Genomic DNA, 22,183 nt, shown 5'->3' with positions numbered 1-22,183 from the left:
GGCTGTCGTGCCCTTTACTGAGGAGTGGCTTCCGTCTGGCCACTCTACCATAAAGGCCTGATTGGTGGAGTGCTGCAGAGATGGTTGTCCTTCTGGAAGGTTCTCTGATCTCCACAGAGGAACTCTGGAGCTCTGCCAGAGTGACCATCGGGTTCTTGGTCACCTCCCTGACCAAGGCCCTTCTCCCCTGATTGCTCAGTTTGGCGGGGCTGCCAGCTCTAGGAAGAGTCTTGGTGGTTCCAAACTTTTTATATTTAAGAATGATGGAGGCCACTGTGTTCATGGGAACCTTCAATGCTGCAGAATTTTTTTGGTACCTTCCCCAGATCTGTACCTCGACACAATCCTGTCTCGGAGCTCTACAGACAACTCCTTCGACCTCATGGCTTGGTTCTTGCTCTGACATGCACTGTCAACTGTGGGACCTTATATAGACAGGTGTGTGCCTTTCCAAATCATGTCCAATCAATTGAATTTACCACAGGTGGACTCCAATCAAGTGGTTGAAACATCTAAAGGATGATCAATGGAAACAGGATGCACCTGAGCTCAATTTTTTGTCTCATAGCAAAGGTTCTGAATACTTATGTTTTCGCTTTGTCATTATGGGGTATTCTGTGTAGATTGATGAGGGAAAAAAATAATTCAATCCATTTTAGAATAAGGCTGTAACATAACAAAATCTGGAAAAAGTCAAGGGGTCTGAATACTTTCCGAATGCATTGTTTACAATAGCTTTCAGCTTGAGGAGGCAACGTGACATTGACTCTGCACATGGCTAAATTGGAGGAGTATTACATTGTAGTACTATTATTAGTTTAACTGAGGGTGGGACATTTTAGTCATATCTTACTCACACATTTCTTTATCAAGTTTGGACTCACCTACTCATTCAAGGGTTTTTCTTTATTTTGAAAATGTTTTACATTGTAGAATAATAGTGAAGACATCAAAACGTCATACACATTTTACTGGTTGAAAAATGTGACGGTTTAGGTTTACTTTCAAAGTTACATACTACGAAGAAGAAAAAATACATTCAGGCGCATCTGAATGGAATTTAGCTCATGTTAACAGTTAGGTAGGTAGCTGATAGTATGCTGGATATTACAAAGTGGCTTTGACGGGGCACAACGGCAGCATTGTCGTTCTGGATAACAGCATCTACTAAATGACTAAAACATTTTTAAATAAACAACTCGTAGGTATGGAATATTAATTTCTGTTATCACACGCAGCGTAGTATGGCACTCTTGTGAGAAGACAGGTGGTAGCGGCGTCCAAGCTGCATTGTACTGATTAGTCGTTGGTAGTGCATTGTACATTATTGTTTGCTTTCCGCGATTGGAAATGCATTGTATTGGCATGAGGAAGTGTTATTACGGTAATTAGCAACTGTTTTGCATTGGATTGTTGGGTATTGTTCATGTAGCTGTGTAGCGTTGTCATAACTTGCTATTTATGAATTGTCCATGTTTGTAAAGCGGTACAGTAGCCTGTATTCTTGCTGCAAGACAGCCGTGCGTGGCTGCAAATACATTGTGTGTAATTATACTATCGATTATTATCCATCCTGTGTTAACAGCAAGCGAAAATAGTTGTGCCCACTTAGTCATCTCTGATACCCCCTTGCCGTGTTCATCCTGCCGCCGGGCCTGGCTACGAGTAACCAGCTAAACTACACAAATGATTTTCCAAAAGTCGAGGACCATTAAATGCGCGCAGTGTAAAAGCATGAAGTAGGCCACAAAGACCCGTTATAAAAATGATTAAATTAATCTAAACTCACCTGATTCATTGTAGAAACGTGTGTTTATGGTCGATTGCAGAGTTCAGGCGAAGTTAACTAGATGTTTATCTGTAGTCTACGGACCTTTTAGATCAGGGAGGTAGAGGACCGAGACGTTATATTTCAACATGACAAGACAAAATGGAGAATAGAGAACACGTGACTCCACCTTCACTTCCGTTCGACTGAAAAGTTCACCCGCATGGTTGGACTGTGGGCTTCTCCCTAATATTAAAATAAAATCGAATGTTTCAGCCAGATATCCACTCACAAACCGATCGCTGTACATCGTGCTGAAATAGCGACATGTCTATGCGGCTGCATGCCTAATTAATCGATGATAGGGTTCCTGTGGTGCAAGAGAATGTAAAGCCTTGCTTTAGCTAATGGATAAAGGTTTATTGGTAGGCCTCTATTTGGTCGTCATTTTCTCATGTTTACATTTTAGTAATTTAGCAGACGCTCTCATCCAGAGCGACTTACAGTTACTGAGCGCATTTTTTTAAATATATACTGGCCCCCGTGGGAATCGAACCCACAACCCTGGCGTTGCAAACGCCATGCTCTACCAACTGAACTACACGGGGCTTAATGTTTCACGAAATCTATACACGGTGTCATAATGCTGGAATTTCTTTAGACTGCTGGCTAATGGCAATAATGTCATTACTTGTTCAGTAATTAAAGCTGGACATTCAAACATTGCAGATTTTAAAATAAATTATCCATGCATACTAATCAGCTACCAATTGATTTTTTAAATAATATACAACTGTCCTGTAGCTGCTACCTGAACCTGCATGACATGAACCCTCCTCGTGTTCTCTCCCAGCTTGGATAGAACGCTGTTGTGCGTAAAACCAGTCTATTAATGCCAAATAATACTGTCAGCACGCCCTAGAAACATTAGCTAACTAGGGATTGTTTCATTATTCAGTGTACTATCTATAGCTACTGTGCCTTCAGAATGGATCCATACCCCTTGACTTATTCCACATGTTGTTGTGTCTCTCCCAGCTTGGATAGAACACTGTTGCGCATAAATATTGTAGCTCCTCCAGTGACAGGCATGAGGCAAGAGGTCTTGATTTGAATACAGGGCTTTAATGCTGGTCAACCCGTGAGAACTGGTTTAAAGAAAGAAAAAATACATTAACAAAATAATGCCATATGCATGTCTCACACATCTGGCGTTATAATCAAGCTCATACAGCTAGACACTTTATGTATATTTTACACCAAAAAATGACGCACGTAAACACAAACACCCTCATAGCAAAATAAATAGTCAACAAACCTCATTGCTGCTTATCACACAGAGGTGCTAAACAACCTTTTAAATGTCCTTTATCTTCTTCTGTATACTTTCTTTGTAAGTATGGACTTAAACACGATAACAGTGGAAAAATAATTCGCTTTTTTGCGGTAAAGTTTTCTCGGTGCGTCGCTAAAGGCGCTCGGGTGACAACACTCGGGCGGAACCAATAATTAGTTCCGTCTTGCTGTAAACGTACAATTCAGAAGAAATTAAATAATAAAAAGTGCAAATACATGAAATAAACTAAAGTACTAATACATGAAATAAACTGGCGACAGAGGCAGTTACACTCCCACCAAATCACAAGTGATTTCTTAAAACTTGGAGACAAACCTACTGCATGAATAAATTAAATGAAACTCTGTCCTAATAAACAACTAATAAACTGTGTGTGAGTGTATGATAGAACCATCAGTCTGCTTCTAGCAATGTAACTGTTTTCTGAATGGGTCTCTCCAGGTAAACAGGTTTGGCTGTACGCTTTCCTCTTCCATCCAGGGAGGAGTCACTGATGAGTAACTTGAGTCTCCTCACTCTTTCATCACTTCCAGGATACACCTCGATGACTCTTGCTAGCTTCCATTGGTTTCGTGGTGTGGCAGCATCTTGTAACAGAACAATGTCACCGACCTTTGCATTTCTGCGATCTTTGGTACACTCTCTCGTGATAGTGCTTGACGAGCAATGCAGAAACATGACTGTCTCTAGGAAGTACTGCTGGATGCCTCACATGTGGATGTAGGGCAGCATTAGCTAAGCGGCCTCCTACTCTGATTACACCTTGATCATCCAGGAACGGACATAGTTTGTGCAACTGGTTGGCTTTGTCTTTGACCTTTGTCTCCTTATGATGTCTAAGGCATTGAATTTCTTGAGAGAGAGTTGCTTCCTGGACCATCTTGATTATGGTCAGCTCCGCCTCTTTCCTTTCCTCCAAGTTCGAGGCCTCACAGGACTTTGGCTTGAGACCTTTGATTTTCTTAGCACGGCGCTTGAGTCTGGCAACAGCCTTCACCATTCTTGCCCAGTCTGAGAACTTGTGTAGACGATCTAAAATAGTTTTTGCTTCTTCTGCCTGAGTGTCATGAACCTGAGCTTTCTTAACCTCTGAGTCACTGCTCTCGATCTCTCCCACCATGACAACTCCAGTTGGTAGCTCTTTTTGCCAAAGAATGTCTGGACCTGTCTGGATAGTATCTTTGGATTCTCACACCAGCCAAGTTTTTTAGATCTTGCAACCAAGACTCCCACAGGGGTCGAAGGTCATCAGGCAAAGGATCATCCCAACTGAGCTTGTCACGACACATCTGCTGCAGGATCTGCTTTCCTACCAGGATGAAGGGTGCCACAAATCCAAGTGGGTCGTACACCGAGGCAACTGTGGACAAGACCCCTCTGCGGGTAAGTGGATTTTCTTTGACAACCACTCTGAACTGCAGCTCATCAGAAGTCACACACCACTGTACTCCTAGTGCTCTTTCCATGTGTGGTTCTCCCAACATCATGGTCAGGTCCTTGACGGCTTTAGCACACTCTTCCTCAGGAATTGTGGCTAAGACTGCTTTGCTGTTGGAGATGAACTTGTGCAATCAAAGTTTGCCTGTGCGACAAAACTCTCTTGCTTCCTTCACTAGTTGGATTGCTTGGTTTTCAGATTCTACACTTGCCAATCCATCATCGACGTAGAAGTTCTTCTGGATGAACCTGATGGTTTCTTCTCTAAAGCGTCCTTGTCCTTGAGCGGCAAGGTGCTTCAGGCCATAGTTAGCACATCCAGGTGATGAAGCTGCACCGAACAAGTGGACCTTCATTCGATAGATGGAGGGCTGGGCTTTAAGATCTCCATCCTTCCACCACAAGAATCTGAGTTAATCTTGGTCCTCTGGCTTAACATGGAACTGGTGGAACATACGTTCTATGTCACACATAACTGCCACACGACCCTTTCTGAACCGACACAAAACTCCCACCAAGGTGTTTGTTAACTCTGGGCCAGTCAGGAGATGGTCATTCAAGGCTGACCCTTGAAACCTTACAGAGCAGTCAAAAACGACACGGATCTTACCAGGCTTTTGGGGATGATACACCCCATGGTGGGGGATGTACCACGCTGGGGTCTTGCTAATATCCTCTTCAGGGACAAGCTCGGCGTCTCCACAAGCTATTGTCTCATCCATAAAGGTCTTATAGTCTCTGCAGTACTGCTCATTTCCCTTTAACTTCTTCTCCAGACATCTGAGACGGTGGATGCCACATACCTTGTTATCTGGTAAGTTTGGTCTTCCTTTCTTGAAGGGAAGTGGCATTTCATAGTGCCCATCATCCTTGAGTCTGATGCCACTCTCCATAATTGACATGAACTGGAGATCCTCTTGAGAAAGGTGTTCATCTTCTGAAGCCCTTTCTACAAAATCAGATTCCAACACCTTGATGACGTCTGTTGGAAGGACTACTTCTTTGATCTGTGTTCTACAGACATAGTGCACTTCGTTTGGGAGATTTGGAAGAACTGATGTCACTTGCTTCACAATGACTTGATGGCTTATTCCAAAGGCATCTCCAAAGTCAAGACATGGGTTGCCATAGCCGACTACACTCCAACCCAAGTCTGTTCTCTGAGCAAAGGGCTCATTTTCTTCCACCAGCAACCACTTGTCTTGGTACAAGAGCTTGAGGACAGTTGTAGCCAATTAGTAGGCCGATGTCACAGCTCTGCAGAGGAGCAATTTCATCTGCAATGTTCTCAAGATGAGACCATGCCTTGGCAGTCTCTGGTGTGGGAATATGATCTCTGTTTGCAGGGATGAATTCTCTTGAATAAGTTACTGGCAGGTAGATTATCTTATCGGAGTAGAATCCTCTTATTTGTAGATCAGTTTAGCACCTCTGTGTGATAAGCAGCCTGTGTAAATATCCCGTTTCTTGTTTTTTTTGTCTATTTTGTATATATTTCTCAATTTTTACTTTCATTCTTTAACTAAATATACTTTCCTGCAACCCGCCTCACCCAATGTGGAAAGGATTCTATTATTTCTTTATAACTTTCATCAAGAACCTTAAGCTGAAACGTGTGTAGCCGCAATCTGAATTGGCTACCTGCTATTAGTTACCGTTAGCGTCTTCACCACTGTCCGTGGCCTACACTATCCACCAGCCAGCTCTAGCTCTAGCCTGGACAATTCGTCGGCCAGTCTGCACAGCGTGCTATCGACCCAGCGTGCTATCGACCCAGAGCTTATTGGACTTTCTGCCGGAATCACTGGACCCTAGCGCCGGATCATCACAACCAGCTAGCTAGCTGCAACCTGTTGTTGGCTGATTACCATTGCCCTATAGCAAGCACCAGTTAGCCTTGAGCTAGCCTCAGGCCCATTCTCCCGGCTATCTACCTCTCTGTCAACCGGACGGGACCTCCTAGTGTTGACACTGAGCCCCGCCAATCCAACACGACTGGTTTGCCGACGAAATAGTCTGATGTGGTTTCAACAGGCTTCCCGTTGCGACGACCACGAAGATCCATCTGCCAGCCCCGGCCCGCTAGCACACGCAAACTACAACTGTGCTCCCTGCTAGCTGTGCTGAAGCACCAATTTGAACTGCTCTCGGACTCACATATTGCTGTTCACTGGACCTTATGATCACTCAGCTGCACATCTGATGCCTGCTGGACTGTTCCTTTACACGGTACCCTGTCCTGTTTATTCTGTTTAGTCTTAGCCCAAACGTTATCGCTATTTCCAGTTGTGTCTTAGCTCTCTCTAATAACACCTGTGACTGCTTTATGCCTCTCTCCCATGTCAATTATGCCTTGCCTATTGCTGTTTGGGTTAGTTCTTATTATACAATTTCACTGTAGAACCCCTAGTCCCTCTCAAACTACCTCATATAGTTCCTTTGTTCCACCCCCCATACACGCCAAGACCGGCTCAATCGATGCCTCCAATGACGCTATCTCTTTCATTGTTACCCAACGCTTAGGGTTACCTGAACTGTACTCATATCCTTCCATATCCTTTTCTGTACATAATGCCCTGAATCTTTTCTTCAACGCCCGGAGAACTGCCCCCTTTATTCTATGTACCCAACGCACTAGAAGACCAGTTCTTAAAGCCTTTAGTCGTATCCTTATTCTAGTCCTCCTCTGTTCCTCTGGTGATGTAGAGGCTAACCCAGGCCTTGCATCCCCCAGTATCACTCCTACTCCCCAGGAACTATCATTTGTTGACTTCTGTAACCGTAAAAGTATTGGTTTTCTGCACATAAATATCAGAAGCCTCCTTCCTAAGTTTGAGTTATTCACTGCGTTAGCACACTCCGCCAACCCTGATGTTCTAGCAGTGTCTGAATCCTGGCTTAGGAAGGCCACCAAAAATTCTGAAATTTCCACCCCAAACTATAACATTTTCCGTCTAGAACTGCCAAAGGGGGTGGAGTTGCAATCTACTGTAGAGATAGCCTGCAGAGCTCCATCATACTATCCAGGTCTGTGCCCAAACAGTTTGAGCTTCTACTTCTAAAAATCCACCTTTCCAGAAATAAATCTCTCACTGTTGCCGCTTGCTACAGACCCCCCTCAGCCCCCAGCTGTGCCCTGGACACCATATGTGAATTGATTGCCCCCCATCTATCCTCAGAGTTCGTAATGCTTGGTGACCTAAATTGGGATATGCTTAACACCCCGGCCATCCTACAATCTAAACTAGATGCCCTCAATCTCACACAAATTATCAACGAACCTACCAGGTACAACCCTAAATCCGTAAACATGGGTACCCTCATAGATATCATCCTGACTAACTTACCCTCTAAATACACCTCCGCTGTCTTCAACCAGGATCTCAGCGATCACTGCCTTATTGCCTGCGTCCGTAACGGGTCCGCGGTCAAACGACCACCCCTCATCACTGTCAAACGCTCCCAAAAACACTTCAGCGAGCAGGCCTTCCTAATTGACCTGGCCCAGGTATCCTGGATGGATATAGATCTCATTCCGTCAGTAGAGGATGCCTGGTTGTTCTTTAAAAGTAATTTCCTCTCAATCTTAAATAGACATGCCCCATTCAAAAAATATAGAACTAAGAACAGATATAGCCCCTGGTTCTCCTCAGACTTGACTGCCCTTGACCAGCACAAAAACATCCTGTGGTGTACTGCATTAGCATCAAATAGCCCCCGCGATATGCAACTTTTCAGGGAAGTTAGGAACCAATATACACAAGCAGTTAGGAAAGCAAAGGCTAGCTTTTTCAAACAGAAATTTGCATCCTGTAGCACTAACTCCAAAAAGTTTTGGGACACTGTAAAGTCCATGGAGAATAAGAGCACTTCCTCCCAGCTGCCCACTGCACTGAGGCTAGGAAACACTATCACCACCGATAAATCTACAATAATCGAGAATTTCAACAAGCATTTTGCTACGGCTGGCCATGCTTTCCACCTGGCTACCACTACCCCGGCCACCAGCTCTGCACCCTCCGCTGCAACTTGCCCATGCCCCCCCCCCCGTTTCTCCTTCACACAAATCCAGACAGCTGATGTTCTAAAAGAGCTGCAAAATCTGGACCCCTACAAATCATCTGGGCTAGACAATCTGGACCCTTTCTTTCTAAAACTAGCCGCCGAAATTGTCGCAACCCCTATTACTAGCCTGTTCAACCTCTCTTTCGTAACGTCTGAGATCCCCAGAGATTGGAAAGCTGCCGCGGTCATCCCCCTCTTCAAAGGGGGTGACACTCTAGATCCAAACTGTTACAGACCCATATCCATCCTGCCCTGCCTTTCAAAAGTTTTTGAAAGCCAAGTCAACAAACAGATCACCGACCATTTCGAATCCCACCGTACCTTCTCCGCTATGCAATCCGGTTTCCGAGCTGGTCATGGGTGCACTTCAGCCACGCTCAAGGTCCTAAACGATATTATAACCGCGATCGATAATAGACAGTACTGTGCAGCCGTTTTCATTGACCTGGCCAAGGCTTTCGACTCTGTCAACCACCGCATTCTTATTGGCAGACTAAATAGCCTTGGTTTCTCAAATGACTGCCTCGCCTGGTTCACCAACTACTTCTCAGATAGAGTTCAATGTGTCAAATCGGAGGGCCTGTTGTCTGGACCTATGGCAGTCTCTATGGGGGTGCCACAGGGTTCAATTCTTGGGCCGACTCTTTTCTCTGTGTATATCAATGACGTCGCTCTTGCTGCTGGTGACTCTCAGATCCACCTCTACGCAGACGACACCATTTTGTATACATCTGGCCCTTCATTGGACACTGTGTTAACAAACCTCCAAACGAGCTTCAATTCCATACAACACTCCTTCAGTAGCCTCCAACTGCTCTTAAACACTAGTAAAACTAAATGCATGCTCTTCAACCGAACGCTGCTTGCACCCGCCAGCCCGACTAGAATCACTACTCTCGACAGGTCTGACCTAGAGTATGTGGACAACTACAAATATCTAGGTGTCTGGTTAGACTGTAAACTCTCCTTCCAGACTCACATTAAGAATCTCCAATCCAAAGTTAAATCTAGAATCGGTTTCCTATTTCGCAACAAAGCCTCCTTCACTCATGCTGCCAAACATGCCCTCGTAAAACTGACTATCCTACCGATCCTTGACTTCGGCGATGTCATTTACAAAATAGCCTCCAACACTCTACTCAGCAAATTGGATGTAGTCTATCACAGTGCCATCCGTTTTGTCTCCAAAGCCCCATATAATACCCACCACTGTGACCTGTACGCTCTTGTTGGCTGGTCCTCACTACATATTCGTCGCCAAACCCACTGGCTCCAGGCCATCTATAAATCACTGCTAGGCAAATCCCCGCCTTATCTTAGCTCATTGGTCACCATAGCAACACCCACCCGTAGTCTGCGCTCCAGCGGGTATATCTCACTGGTCATCCCCAAAGCCAACACCTCCTTTGGCCGCAATTCCTTCCAGTTCTCTGCTGCCAATGACTGGAACAAATTGCAAAAATCTCTGAAGCTGGAGACACTTATCTCCCTCACTAACTTTAAGCATCAGTTGTCAGAGCACCTTACCGATCACTGCACCTGTACACAGCCCATCTGAAATTAGCCCGCCCAACTACCTCATCCCTATATTGTTATTTATTTTGCTCATTTGTACCCCAATATCTCTATTTGCACATCATCTCTTGCACATCTATCATTCCAGTGTTAATACTAATTGTAATTATTTTGCACTATAGTCTATTTTATTGCCTTACCTCCATAACTTGCTACATTTGCACACACTGTATATTATATGTATTTCTGTTGTATTTTTGACTTTGTTTTGTTTTACCCCATATGTAACTCTGTGTTGTTGTTTTTATCGCACTGCTTTGCTTTATCTTGGCCAGGTCGCAGTTGTAAATGAGAACTTGTTCTCAACTGGTTTACCTGGTTAAATAAAGGTGAAATAAAATAAAATAAATAAAAATATTATCTTATCGGAGTAGAATCCTCTTATTTGTAGATCAGTCAGCCTTCTGCTAGGCACCACTGTATTTCTTGAAGCCATTGTGGAGAGCTTTAACTGGACTGGTTCATTTTTAGTGTGAAGCATCTTTGCTGTCTCTTCAAGGATGAAGGTCGTGTCACTCTGTGTATCGAGTAGAGCGTACACAAGGACTTCATGATTTGGCTTACTTGTAGTGGACAACCACACAGGAATGACTGAGGATGTATGGGTGCCTTTAACATTCTGGATAACTCTGTTAGATGTTACCTCGCGTGGTGGTTTTGTCACCCTTTCTTGTGAACGATCTGTCGTTCCTTCTCTTGAGTTGTCACTCTCCATTTCTCCATCAGTCCTTGTTGACATTCCTCTTTCTTTGCTGCGATTATCGTGTAGGCAGGTTGCATGTCCTTTCTCACAAGTATCACAGATCCTTCTATTTTCACACTCCTTTGAGCGATGGCCAGGCTTCAGACAGCCAAAGCACAACTTCATCCCTTGAACAAACTTGACTCGCTCAGAGATGGTTTTATTCATACATTTCCAACACTTGTGTAGACTGTGACCTGACTTCTCACAAAAAACACAGCTTGTGGAGGAAGCTTTTTCATCTGAGTTAGTTGCTAGTACCTTTGCTCCGAGAGCTCTGCTCTTTAAAACCTTGATCTGCTCACCTTCACCAGGTTTCAGAGCATGGAGAGATGTTATTGGGTTATTAGCAATCTTAGCTTCACGTGTGAGAAACTTTACAAACTGCTGGAAGCTTGGGAATGTGTGACTTTCTTCCTCCACTTCTATGACCTTTCTGTTCCATCTCGAGGTCAGCCAGTCTGGAAGCTTTGCAAGTAACTTCTGGTTCTCATTGCAGTCATTAAGTACTTCGAGGCCTCTGATCTGAGTCATAGCAGCCTCACAGCTCCGAAGAAAATCAGCAAACTCTTGAAGTTCGATACTGCCTTTGGAGCTTATCTTGGGCCATGCCTCCAGCTTATCTCTGAATGCTTTGGCTATGAGGAATGGATTTCCATATCTTTCCTCGAGAATCCTCCATGCTGCGTGATAGGCTGACTCTGAACTAAGCAGGAAGTAGCTCTCTATAGCCTTTTTAGCAGGTCCACCCACATACTTTCGCAAGTAATATATATTTTCTTCAGCTGGAATGTTTTTCCGATCAATGAGTGTCTGAAATGAAACCTTCCAGTCATTGAATCTGAGTGGGTCGCCATTGAATATTGTTGGTTCAGGTATAGGAAGACGACCTGCACTGATGGACTCTGCAAGTGCTCTAACAAGAGCTGCTGTGCTGTCATCCTGCTTTGAATGTGCCCGGTCTTGTGGTGAAGAATGGTGCTGCAACAGATTATTTTCATGTTTAACTTCTTCCTTTTCCTTCATACAGACACTTTGATGGAGTAGACTGCTTATTTCTTTATCTGAGCACTCACTCTGATCATACACTCGCTGACGTGCCTTAGCAGCCTTTAACTTTTTAACTGTCTCTAGTCGCTCCAGTTGTCTCCGCTTTGCATCTAGCACCTTTTGTCTCTCTGCAGCTTCAGCTTCAAGCCTTTCCAATTCCTCAATGCAACACTCTTGTTCTAGTAGTACTTCTAGAGTAGCTTCATTGGCAGCAACTTCAGCAGCGGCATCTTGTCTGCTAACAGAAATCCGACTTGAATGTCTGGAGCTGCTTTGAGCATGAGAGGACTTAGTGCATTGGGATTTGATACTTATCTTGTCTGAGGCTACAGACTTGAATATAGACGATGTCGCCCTGTTGCCTCGTTGTTCATCTCCTCCACCGTTATCTGCTGTCTCCAAACGATCTTTTGCAGTTTGGATGATCTTCCTGGTTACTGCATCACAGGTGTCAATTCTGCGACGTTTGTCATGGTCAGGGTTGTCTATGCGCCTTAACTCATCATAAGCAATGTTCAGATTCTCTGAGGCAGCACTTATTTTGCTTATATGTTCATGTAGCAGGTTGTTTGAGCATTGTCCACTCAAAGCTTGCTTGGCGTCTTTAGCAATAGCCGTCCACTCCTCATAGCTCACAGTGAAACAGTGAGCAAATCTTCTTATTTGCTCATTGTACAGTTCTTGGCCCTTTCTGTTAACTTTCGGTCTCTTTGGCTTCTTTGTGAGGAAGTGTGGTCATTAGCTCTTGTGCCTTTAGTAGCCTGTGGTTGCATGTCTATGCACTGCTGCTCTATACTTTCACCTACATTAACCTGCTTTCTCCCAGAGGTAAGACTAGGCTCTGACATTGTTACTTGGTGTACTTAAATTTGGGTTAAATCTAATTTGGCCTGTAGCTAAGTGATTCAGCTCCCATTAGCTATTCACATTTATACTATTTTTACCACTAATATTATTTTTTAGAACATATTCACATCTACTTCACACAAATCAATATCACGTTGTTCTATGAAATGCAAAATTCAGTCTCTTGGTTGTAGCTTAGTTAACACTTAAACATACACACAACTATACCGTATGAATATGAAGGCAAAAATGTGTCAGTCTCTTGTGGGAAATAGTTTAAGCTTCTTTGCATCAGCTGGATTCATGGTAAGGCGCCTGGATTCTTCTGTGGATGCTGCGGCTGTGTAAATGTCAGGAGCAGATGCACACTCTTGGATGTAGAGATGTCCCTTCTTGTCCATGGATCACGGCTCTTTGGTACTGTCTTCCTCGTCTACTCATGCAGAGCAGATGAGTTCTCACTATAACTCCTCCAGTGACAGGCATGAGGAAAGAGGTCTTGATTCAAATACAGGGCTTTAATGCTGGTCAACCCGTGAGAACTCATTGCTGCTTATCACACAGAGGTGCTAAACTGATCTACAAATAAGAGGATTCTACTCCGATAAGATAATCTACCTGCCAGTAACTTATTCAAGAGAATTCATCCCTGCAAACAGAGATCATATTCCCACACCAGAGACTGCCAAGGCATGGTCTCATCTTGAGCACATTGCAGATTAAATTGCTCCTCTGCAGAGCTGTGACATCGGCCTACTAATTGGCTACAACTGTCCTCAAGCTCTTGTACCAAGACAAGTGGTTGCTGGAGAAGAAAATGAGCCCTTTGCTCAGAGAACAGACTTGGGTTGGAGTGTAGTCGGCTATGGCAACCCATGTCATGCCTTTGGAGATGCCTTTGGAATAAGCCATCAAGTCATTGTGAAGCAAGTGACATCAGTTCTTCCAAATCTCCCAAACGAAGTGCACTATGTCTGTAGAACACAGATCAAAGAAGTAGTCCTTCCAACAGACGTCATCAAGGTGTTGGAATCTGATTTTGTAGAAAGGGCTTCAGAAGATGACCCAGCTGACCACGCCTCAAGGGGTGTCACAGCAGAACAACTCACAGCTTCTAACTGGTTCACAGGTCCAGACCTTCTTTGGCAAAAAGAGCTACCAACTGGAGTTGTCATGGTGGGAGAGATCGAGAGCAGTGACCCAGAGGTCAAGAAAGCTCAGGTTCATGACACTCAGGCAGAAGAAGCAAAAACAATTTTAGATCGTCTACACAAGTTCTCAGACTGGGCAAGAATGGTGAAGGCTGTTGCCAGACTCAAGCGCCGTGCTAAGGAAATCAAAGGTCTCAAGCCAAAGTCCTGTGAGGCCTCGAACTTGGAGGAAAGGAAAGAGGCGGAGCTGACCATAATCAAGATGGTCCAGGAAGCAACTCTCTCTCAAGAAATTCAACGCCTTAGACATCATAAGGAGACAAAGGTCAAAGACAAAGCCAACCAGTTGCACAAACTATGTCCGTTCCTGGATGATCAAGGTGTAATCAGAGTAGGAGGCCGCTTAGCTAATGCTGCCCTACATCCACATGTGAGGCATCCAGCAGTACTTCCTAGAGACAGTCATGTTTCTGCATTGCTCGTCAAGCACTATCATGAGAGAGTTTTCTGCATTGCTCGTCAAGCACTATCAAAGATCGCAGAAATGCAAAGGTCGGTGACATTGTTCTGTTACAAGATGCTGCCACACCACGAAACCAATGGAAGCTAGCAAGAGTCATCGAGGTGTATCGTGGAAGTGATGAAAGAGTGAGGAGACTCAAGTTACTCATCAGTGACTCCTCCCTGGATGGAAGAGGAAAGCGTACAGCCAAACCTGTTTACCTGGAGAGACCCATTCAGAAAACAGTTACATTGCTAGAAGCAGACTGATGGTTCTATCATACACTCACACACAGTTTAGTATATTAGTTGTTTATTAGGACAGAGTTTCATTAAATTGATTCATGCAGTAGGTTTGTCTCCAAGTTTTAAGAAATCACTTGTGATTTGGTGGGAGTGTAACTGCCTCTGTCGCCAGTTTATTTCATGTATTAGCACTTTAGTTTATTTCATGTATTTGCACTTTTTATTATTTAATTTCTTCTGAATTGTACGTTTACAGCAAGACGGAACTAATTATTGGTTCCGCCCGAGTGTTGTCACCCGAGCGCCTTTAGCGACGCACCGAGGAAAGTTTACCGCAAAAAGCGAATTATTTTTCCATTGTTATCGTGTTTAAGTGCATACTTACAAAGAAAGTATACAGATGAAGATAAAGGACATTTAAAAGGATGTTTAGCACCTCTGTGTGATAAGCAGCAATGAGTTCTCACGGGTTGACCAGCATTAAAGCCCTGTATTCGAATCAAGACCTCTTGCCTCATGCCTGTCACTCCAGTTCTCACAGCTACAACCCTTAAATGATTAGGTGTTCTAAATATGTTGACCGGTAGTGTAAGTATTCACACCTGAGTCAATACTTTATAGAAGCACCTTTTAGCAGCGGTTACAGTTGAGTCTTTCTGGGTAAGTCTCTAAGAGCTTTCTAAACCTGGATTGTGCAACATTTCCCCATTATTATTTTACAACTTCTTCAAGCTCCGTCAAATTGGTTGTTGATCATTACTAGACAACAGTGGCCGTAAATGCCGTTTAAGATGAGGGAGGACCATTATTTATTTTTTAATGATCATGACCTTATTTCTATTACAGCATGTTGGATGACTGTCATTCATATTCCATTCACCCAGTTCAATGTAACATCGATAGGTTTAGGCTACTATGTGATACTCAAATTTTCCCTATACCCACCATGAGGTTGCTACAACCTAGTCTATGAATGAAAGTTTACAATGTAGGTGACATACGGACAGTGACACATTCAATACCGCCTTGCACACTCTTGCCTGCAATTAGCTTATCTAGGGTGTAATCATTTGTCCAACAGTTGCAAACAAGAGTTTCTAATGGACAAATTCAGATATGTTTATATGTTTGAGCCGGGTGTTTGAGTAAATAAACTAGCCAGCTAGCTAACATACCATCACTCTGTTGGAGCAGGGTGTTTGAGTAACTAAACTAGCCAGCTAGCTAACATAGCATCCCTCTGTTTGAGCCGGGTGTTTGAGTAACTAAACTAGCCAGCTAGCTAACATAGCATCCCTCTGTTGGATCAGGGTGTTTGAGTAACTAAACTAGCCAGCTATTTAACATAGCATCCCTCTGTTTGAGCCGGGTGTTTGAGTAACTAAACTAGCCAGCTAGCTAACATTGCATCACTCTGTTGGAGCAGCATGTTTGAGTAACTAAACTAGCCAGCTAGCTTGATGGGAGTTGTGCTATCGCACAGAGTGCTGTTGAGGCTACTGTAGACCTTCATTGCAAAACAGTGTGTTTTAATCAATTATTTGGTGACAGGTGAATATATTTAGTATAGTTTTATCTATAAAGGATGACTTTTTCAATGATTTACCATTTTTATGAAATTCACTGAGGAGGATGGTTCTCATCCCTTTCCTACTCAGAGGAGCCTCCACTGCTAGACAACCATTTTCAGGTCTTGCCATAGATTTTCAAGTAGATTTAAGTCAAAATTGTAACTCGGCCACTCAGGAACATTCATTATCCTCTTGGTAAGCAACTCCAGCATAGATTTGGCCTTGTGTTTTAGGTTATTGTCCTGCTGAAAGGTGAATGCATCTCCCAGTGTCTGGTGGAAGCAGACTGAACCAGGTTTTCCTCTAGGATTTTGCCTGTACTTAGCACCATTCCATTTATTTTTATCCTGAAAAACTCCCCAGTCCTTAATGATTACAAGCATACCCATAACATGATGCAGCCACCACTAAGCTTGAACATTTGAAAAGTGGTAGTCAGTAATGTGTTCGATTGGATTTGCCCCTAACATAACACTTTGTATTCAGGACAAAAAGTTAATTGCTTTGCCAAATTTTTTAGCATTATTACTTTAGTTCCTTGTTGCAAACAGGATGCATGTTTTGGAATATGTGTATTATGTACAGGCTTCATTCTTTTCACTCTGTCATTTAGGTTAGTATTGTGCAGTAACTACAATGTTGTTGATCCATTCTCAGTTTTCTCCTATCACAGCCATTAAACTCTGTAACTGTTTAAAAGTCAGCATTAGCCTCATTGTGAAATCCCTGAATGGTTTCCTTCCTCTCCGGCAACTGAGTTAGGAAGGATGTCTCTATCTTTGTAGAGGCTGGGTATATTGATACACCATCCAAAGTGTAATGAATGAAGGAATATTCAATGTCGTCTACCCATAGGTGCCCTTCCTTGCGAGGCATTGGAAAACTTCCCTGGTCTTTGTGGTTGAATCTCTCCGACAACGTTAGTTGTGTGTTATTCGTCATGTTAGAGAACAGCTATTAGTTGTACAATAATCCACGGGGTTGAGTTTCTTGTTGTTTCAATTCATTACCATCAGAGACTTATATGATTGAAATCTCTATCTTACCTTATAGGCCTAACTCAATATTAGGGACCTAATAACACCATAGAGAATCAAATCAAGCTTTATTTATACAGCACATTTCAGACATGGAATGGAACACAATGTGCTTCACAGGAAAAAAACTAATAAAAACAATTAAAATAAAACTAAATATTTACTACACAAATATAAGAGGGTAAAAAACTAAAGAATTACAATAAAAAATGCACGACTAAAAAGCACCCTGATGAAAAGCACCACTAAAAAGGTGTGTTTTAAGATCTATTTTTTAAAATGCCACAGTTTCCTTCCCCCTCAGGTTCTCTGGCTATTCCAGAGGCTGGGAGGCATAGTAACTAAAGGCTGCCTCTCCATGCCTCTTGGTCCTAGGCTTTGGGATAGTTAAAACTCACTGCTGTTAATCAGATATCCACCCTCAGGCCTGGAAATACATCCACAGGTACACCTCCAATTGACTCAAATTATGTCAATTAGCCTATCAGAAGCTTCTAAAACCATGACATCATTTTCTGGAAATTTCCCAGCTGTTTAAAGCCACAGTCAACTTAGTGTATGTAAACTTGTGACCCAATGGAATTGTGATACAGTGAATTATAAGTTAAATAATCTTTCTGTAAACAATTGTTTGAAAAATTACTTGTGTCACGCACAAAGTAGATGTCCTAACCGACTTGCCATAACTATAGTTTGTTAACAAGAAATTTGAGGAGTGGTTGAAAAACGAGTTTTAATGACTCCAACCTAAGTGTATGTAAACTTCCGACTTCAACTGTATATGACATGTAATAACTAGTAAGCACACATACTGTGTTTAAAACCCTGCTGTTAATATACAGTCGTGGTCAAAAGTTTTGAGAATGACCCAAATATTAATTTTCACAAAGTCTGCTGCCTCAGTTTTTATGATGGCAATTTGCATATACTCCAGACTGTTATGAAGAGTGATCAGATAAATTGCAATTCATTGCAAAGTCCCTCTTTTGCTATGAAAATGAACTAAATCCCCCAAAACATTTCCACTGCATTTCAGCCCTGCCACAAAAGGACCAGCTGACATCATGTCAGTGATTCTCTCGTTAATACAGAGGTGAGAGTGTTGATGAGGACAAGGCTGGAGATCACCCTGTCATGCTGATTGAGTTAGAATAACAGACTGGAAGCTTTAAAAATGAGGGTAGTGCTTGAAATCATTGTTCTTCCTCTGTTAACCATGGTTACCTGAAAGGAAACACGTGCCGTCATCATTGCTTTGCACAAAAAGGGCTTCACAGGCAAGGATATTGCTGCTAGTAAGATTGCACCTAAATCAACCATTTATCGGATCATCAAGAACTTCAAGGAGAGAGGTTCAATTGTTGTGAAGGCTTCAGGGCGCCTAAGAAAATCCAGCAAGCGCCAGGACCGTCTCCTAAAGTTGATTCAGCTGCGGGATCGGGGCACCACCAGTGCAGAGCTTGCTCAGGAATGGAAGCAGGCAGTTGTGAGTGTATCTGCACGCACAGTGAGGCAAAGACTTTTGGAGGATGGCCTGGTGTCAAGAAGGGCAGCGAGGAAGCCACTACTCTCCAGGAAAAACATCAGGGACAGACTGATATTCTGCAAAAGGTACAGGGATTGAATTGATGAGGACAGGGGTAAAGTCATTTTCTCTGATGAATCCCCTTTCCGATTGTTTGGGGCATCCGGAAAAAAGCTTGTCCGGAGAAGACAAGGTGAGCGCTACCATCAGTCCTGTGTCATGCCAACAGTAAAGCATCCTGAGACCATTCATGTGTGGGGTTGCTTCTCAGCCAAGGGAGTGGGCTCACTCACAATTTTGCCTAAGAACACAGCCATGAATTAAGAATGGTACCAACACATCCTCAGAGAGCAACTTCTCCCAACCATCCAATAACAGTTTGGTGACAAACAATGCCATTTCCAGCATGATGGAGCACCTTGCCATAAGGCAAAAGTGATAACTAAGTGGCTCGGGGAACAAAACATCGAAATGTTGGGTCCATGGGCCAGGAAACCCCCCAGACCTTAATCCCATTGAGAACTTGTGGTCAATCCTCAAGAGGCGGGTGGACAAACAAAAACCCACCAATTCTGACAAACTCCAAGCATTGATTAGGCAACAATGGGCTGCCATCAGTCAGGATGTGGCCCAGAAGTTAATTGACAGCATGCCATTGCAGAGGTCTTGAAATAGAAGGGTCAACGCTGCAAATATTAACTCATTGCATAAACTTAATGTAGTTGTCAATAAAAGCCTTTGACACTTATGGAATGCTTGTAATTATACTTCAGTATACCATAGTAACATCTGAGAAAAATATCTAAAAACACTGAAGCAGCAAACGTTGTGGTTTGTTTGTTTGCTAGCAAGCTACCAAGGCTCCTGATGAGTCCGTGTTGTTGTTGAAAAAGCGTCCTGTCCACTGGAGGAAACAGCTCTTGAAAGACTCACATCGTCATCTGCTGACTGGAGTGGGTAACGCAGTTTGGGAAAATATTCACTATACCGTGTTCATTCTGCCAAACAATATCATGTCATTTCAAAATAAGGTGAGTTGGATGGTAGACGGGGTTGATCATGGTGAGTTGGCTGGTAGACAGGGTTGATCATTGTGATGGTGAGTTGGCTGGTAGACAGGGTTGATCATGGTGATGGTGAGCTGGATGGTAGACAGGGTTGATCATGGTGATGGTGAGTTGGCTGGTAGACAGGGTTGATCATGGTGAGCTGGATGGTAGACAGGGTTGATCATGGTGATGGTGAGTTGGCTGGTAGACAGGGTTGATCATGGTGAGTTGGATGGTAGACAGGGTTGATCATGGTGATGGTGAGTTGGATGGTAGACAGGGTTGATCATGGTGAGTTGGATGGTAGACAGGGTTGATCATGGTGATGGTGAGTTGGCTGGTAGACAGGGTTGATCATGAGGATGGTGAATTGTCCTCAGACAGTTATCAGTCTTCAGATCCCTCTAGCTTGCTCGCTAAGCAAACCAAAGAAATCTACCTGCCAACATTTCTGTAATCTCTGGTGAACAGACTTAACTGGTATCATAGCATCTGTCAACAGACTGTGGGACGGCAGCGACTTAAGGGACTTTTCTGACCACATCCCAACTAGTCAACATGTTAAACGGACCCTTGCCTTAACCCTAACGATAAACTTGCAGAGAGATGGGGAGGAGCTACCGCCCTGCTTTCTCTGAGCTGACCAATCCTGTTGTTGGGAAACACCCACACCATTCTGTTGTTGGGGTACGTACACCCACACCATTCAAACACAGACTATTTCACTCACATTGCAATTAATAGAAATCTTGAAATAATAGATTTTTAAAGTTATCAGAGGGTGGACCCCTTGTTGACAGTACATCAAATTACACTAAGGAAGGCCACATTAAGAACGCTTGAGGTGGCAAAACTCACCCTGTAGGGCTTCTCTCCGGTGTGTGTACACTAGTCTACCATTAACTGGATTGAGCTACCAAAAGTGGAAAGGTTACCCAACAGTGTGGTGTTTTCTCTTGTGTAAAGCCAGGCTTCCTGACTGAGTGAATCTCAGCCCACAGTCAGTGGTAAGGCTTCTCTCCTGTGTGTATTCTCCTGTGTAGTACAAGTCCACGTGAAGTGGTTAAGCTCATTCCACAGTCTGAGCAGTGATAAGGCTTCTCTCCTGTGTGTATTCTCTTGTGTTCAGCCAGGTGTCCTGACCGAGTGAATCTCTTCCCACACTGATCACAGCTATAAGGCTTCTCTCCTGTGTGTATTCTCTTGTGTACAGCCAGGTGTCCTGACTGAGTGAATCTCTTCCCACACTGATCACAGCTATAAGATTTATCTCCAGTGTGTGTTCGCTGGTGAACTTTTAAATCCCCTGAAGTAGTACAACTCATTCCACAGTCTGAGCAGTGGTAAGGTTTCTCTCGTGTGTGTATTCTCTTGTGTACAGCCAGGCTTCCTGAATGAGTGAATCTCTTCCCACACTGATCACAACCAAAAGGCTTCTCTCCTGTGTGTGTTCTCTTGTGTACTAGAAGTCCGTTTGAAGTGGTTAAGCTCATTCCACAGTCTGAGCAGTGGTAAGGTTTCTCTCCTGTGTGTATTCTCTTGTGTTCAACCAGGCTTCCTGAATGAGTGAATCTCTTCCCACACTGATCACAACCAAAAGGCTTCTCTCCTGTGTGTATTCTCTTGTGTACAGCCAGGCTTCCTGACTCAGTGAATATCTTCCCACATTGATCACAGCTATAAGGTTTCTCTCCTGTGTGTATTCTCTTGTGTAAAGCCAGGTGTCCTGACTGAGTGAAACTCTTCCCACACGTATCACAGCTATAAGGTTTCTCTCCTGTGTGTATTCTCTTGTGTGTATTAAGATTTGTTGAAGAGGTAAAACTCTTTCCACAGTCAAAGCAGCAGTGAGGTTTCTTCCCTGTAAGTCTCTGCTGGTGTTTCTTGAGGTGTTCTGATCTGGAGAGACTCTTCTCTGCCTCATCAGCATCATGATGTTGGTTAGCCTCCCCAGATGATAAGCCCCTTCTACTGAAAGAGCGACGGTTAGGGCTGTCCCCTGTGAAACAAAGACAGACAGTTAGGGTTCCTTCTTCATATCGAAGTTAGTTCAAGGCCCAGCTTTCCAACTCTTGTGATCAGATTTGAGCATTTTGGATGCGTTAAAATCATCAATGTAACCAATGGGGTAGGAGTGCTTCTAATGAGTCTACATTTTAATAAATGTATCTAAGAGCATAAACCCACTCTGTCCCGGTGTTTTCCTGCAGTCGACCAGCAGCACAGACACCCTCTTCAGACCCAGCAGTAAGTTACCAGGAGA

At 43.5% G+C, this 22,183-nt stretch overlaps 1 protein-coding gene across 1 annotated transcript in view; it reads right to left on the bottom strand.

Annotated features, from left to right (window-relative positions):
* The window catches only part of LOC311122251 (uncharacterized protein), a gene marked incomplete at both ends in the record, with an annotated part of 54,684 nt that extends 32,968 nt beyond the window's left edge, over nt 1–21,716 (bottom strand). The window contains one exon of the mRNA XM_084196640.1: nt 21,657–21,716. Coding sequence (XP_084052766.1) covers nt 21,657–21,716 — 60 coding nt within the window. The remainder of the gene's footprint in view (nt 1–21,656) is intronic.
* Nucleotides 21,717–22,183: the final 467 nt, after the last annotated feature.

This window comes from Coregonus lavaretus (genome assembly GCF_964263955.1).
Source record: "Coregonus lavaretus genome assembly, contig: HAP1_SCAFFOLD_350, whole genome shotgun sequence".
NCBI lineage: Eukaryota > Metazoa > Chordata > Actinopteri > Salmoniformes > Salmonidae > Coregonus > Coregonus lavaretus.
The sequence above is the reverse complement of the archived record's forward strand: the minus strand, read 5'-3'. Positions and strand labels throughout refer to the sequence as shown.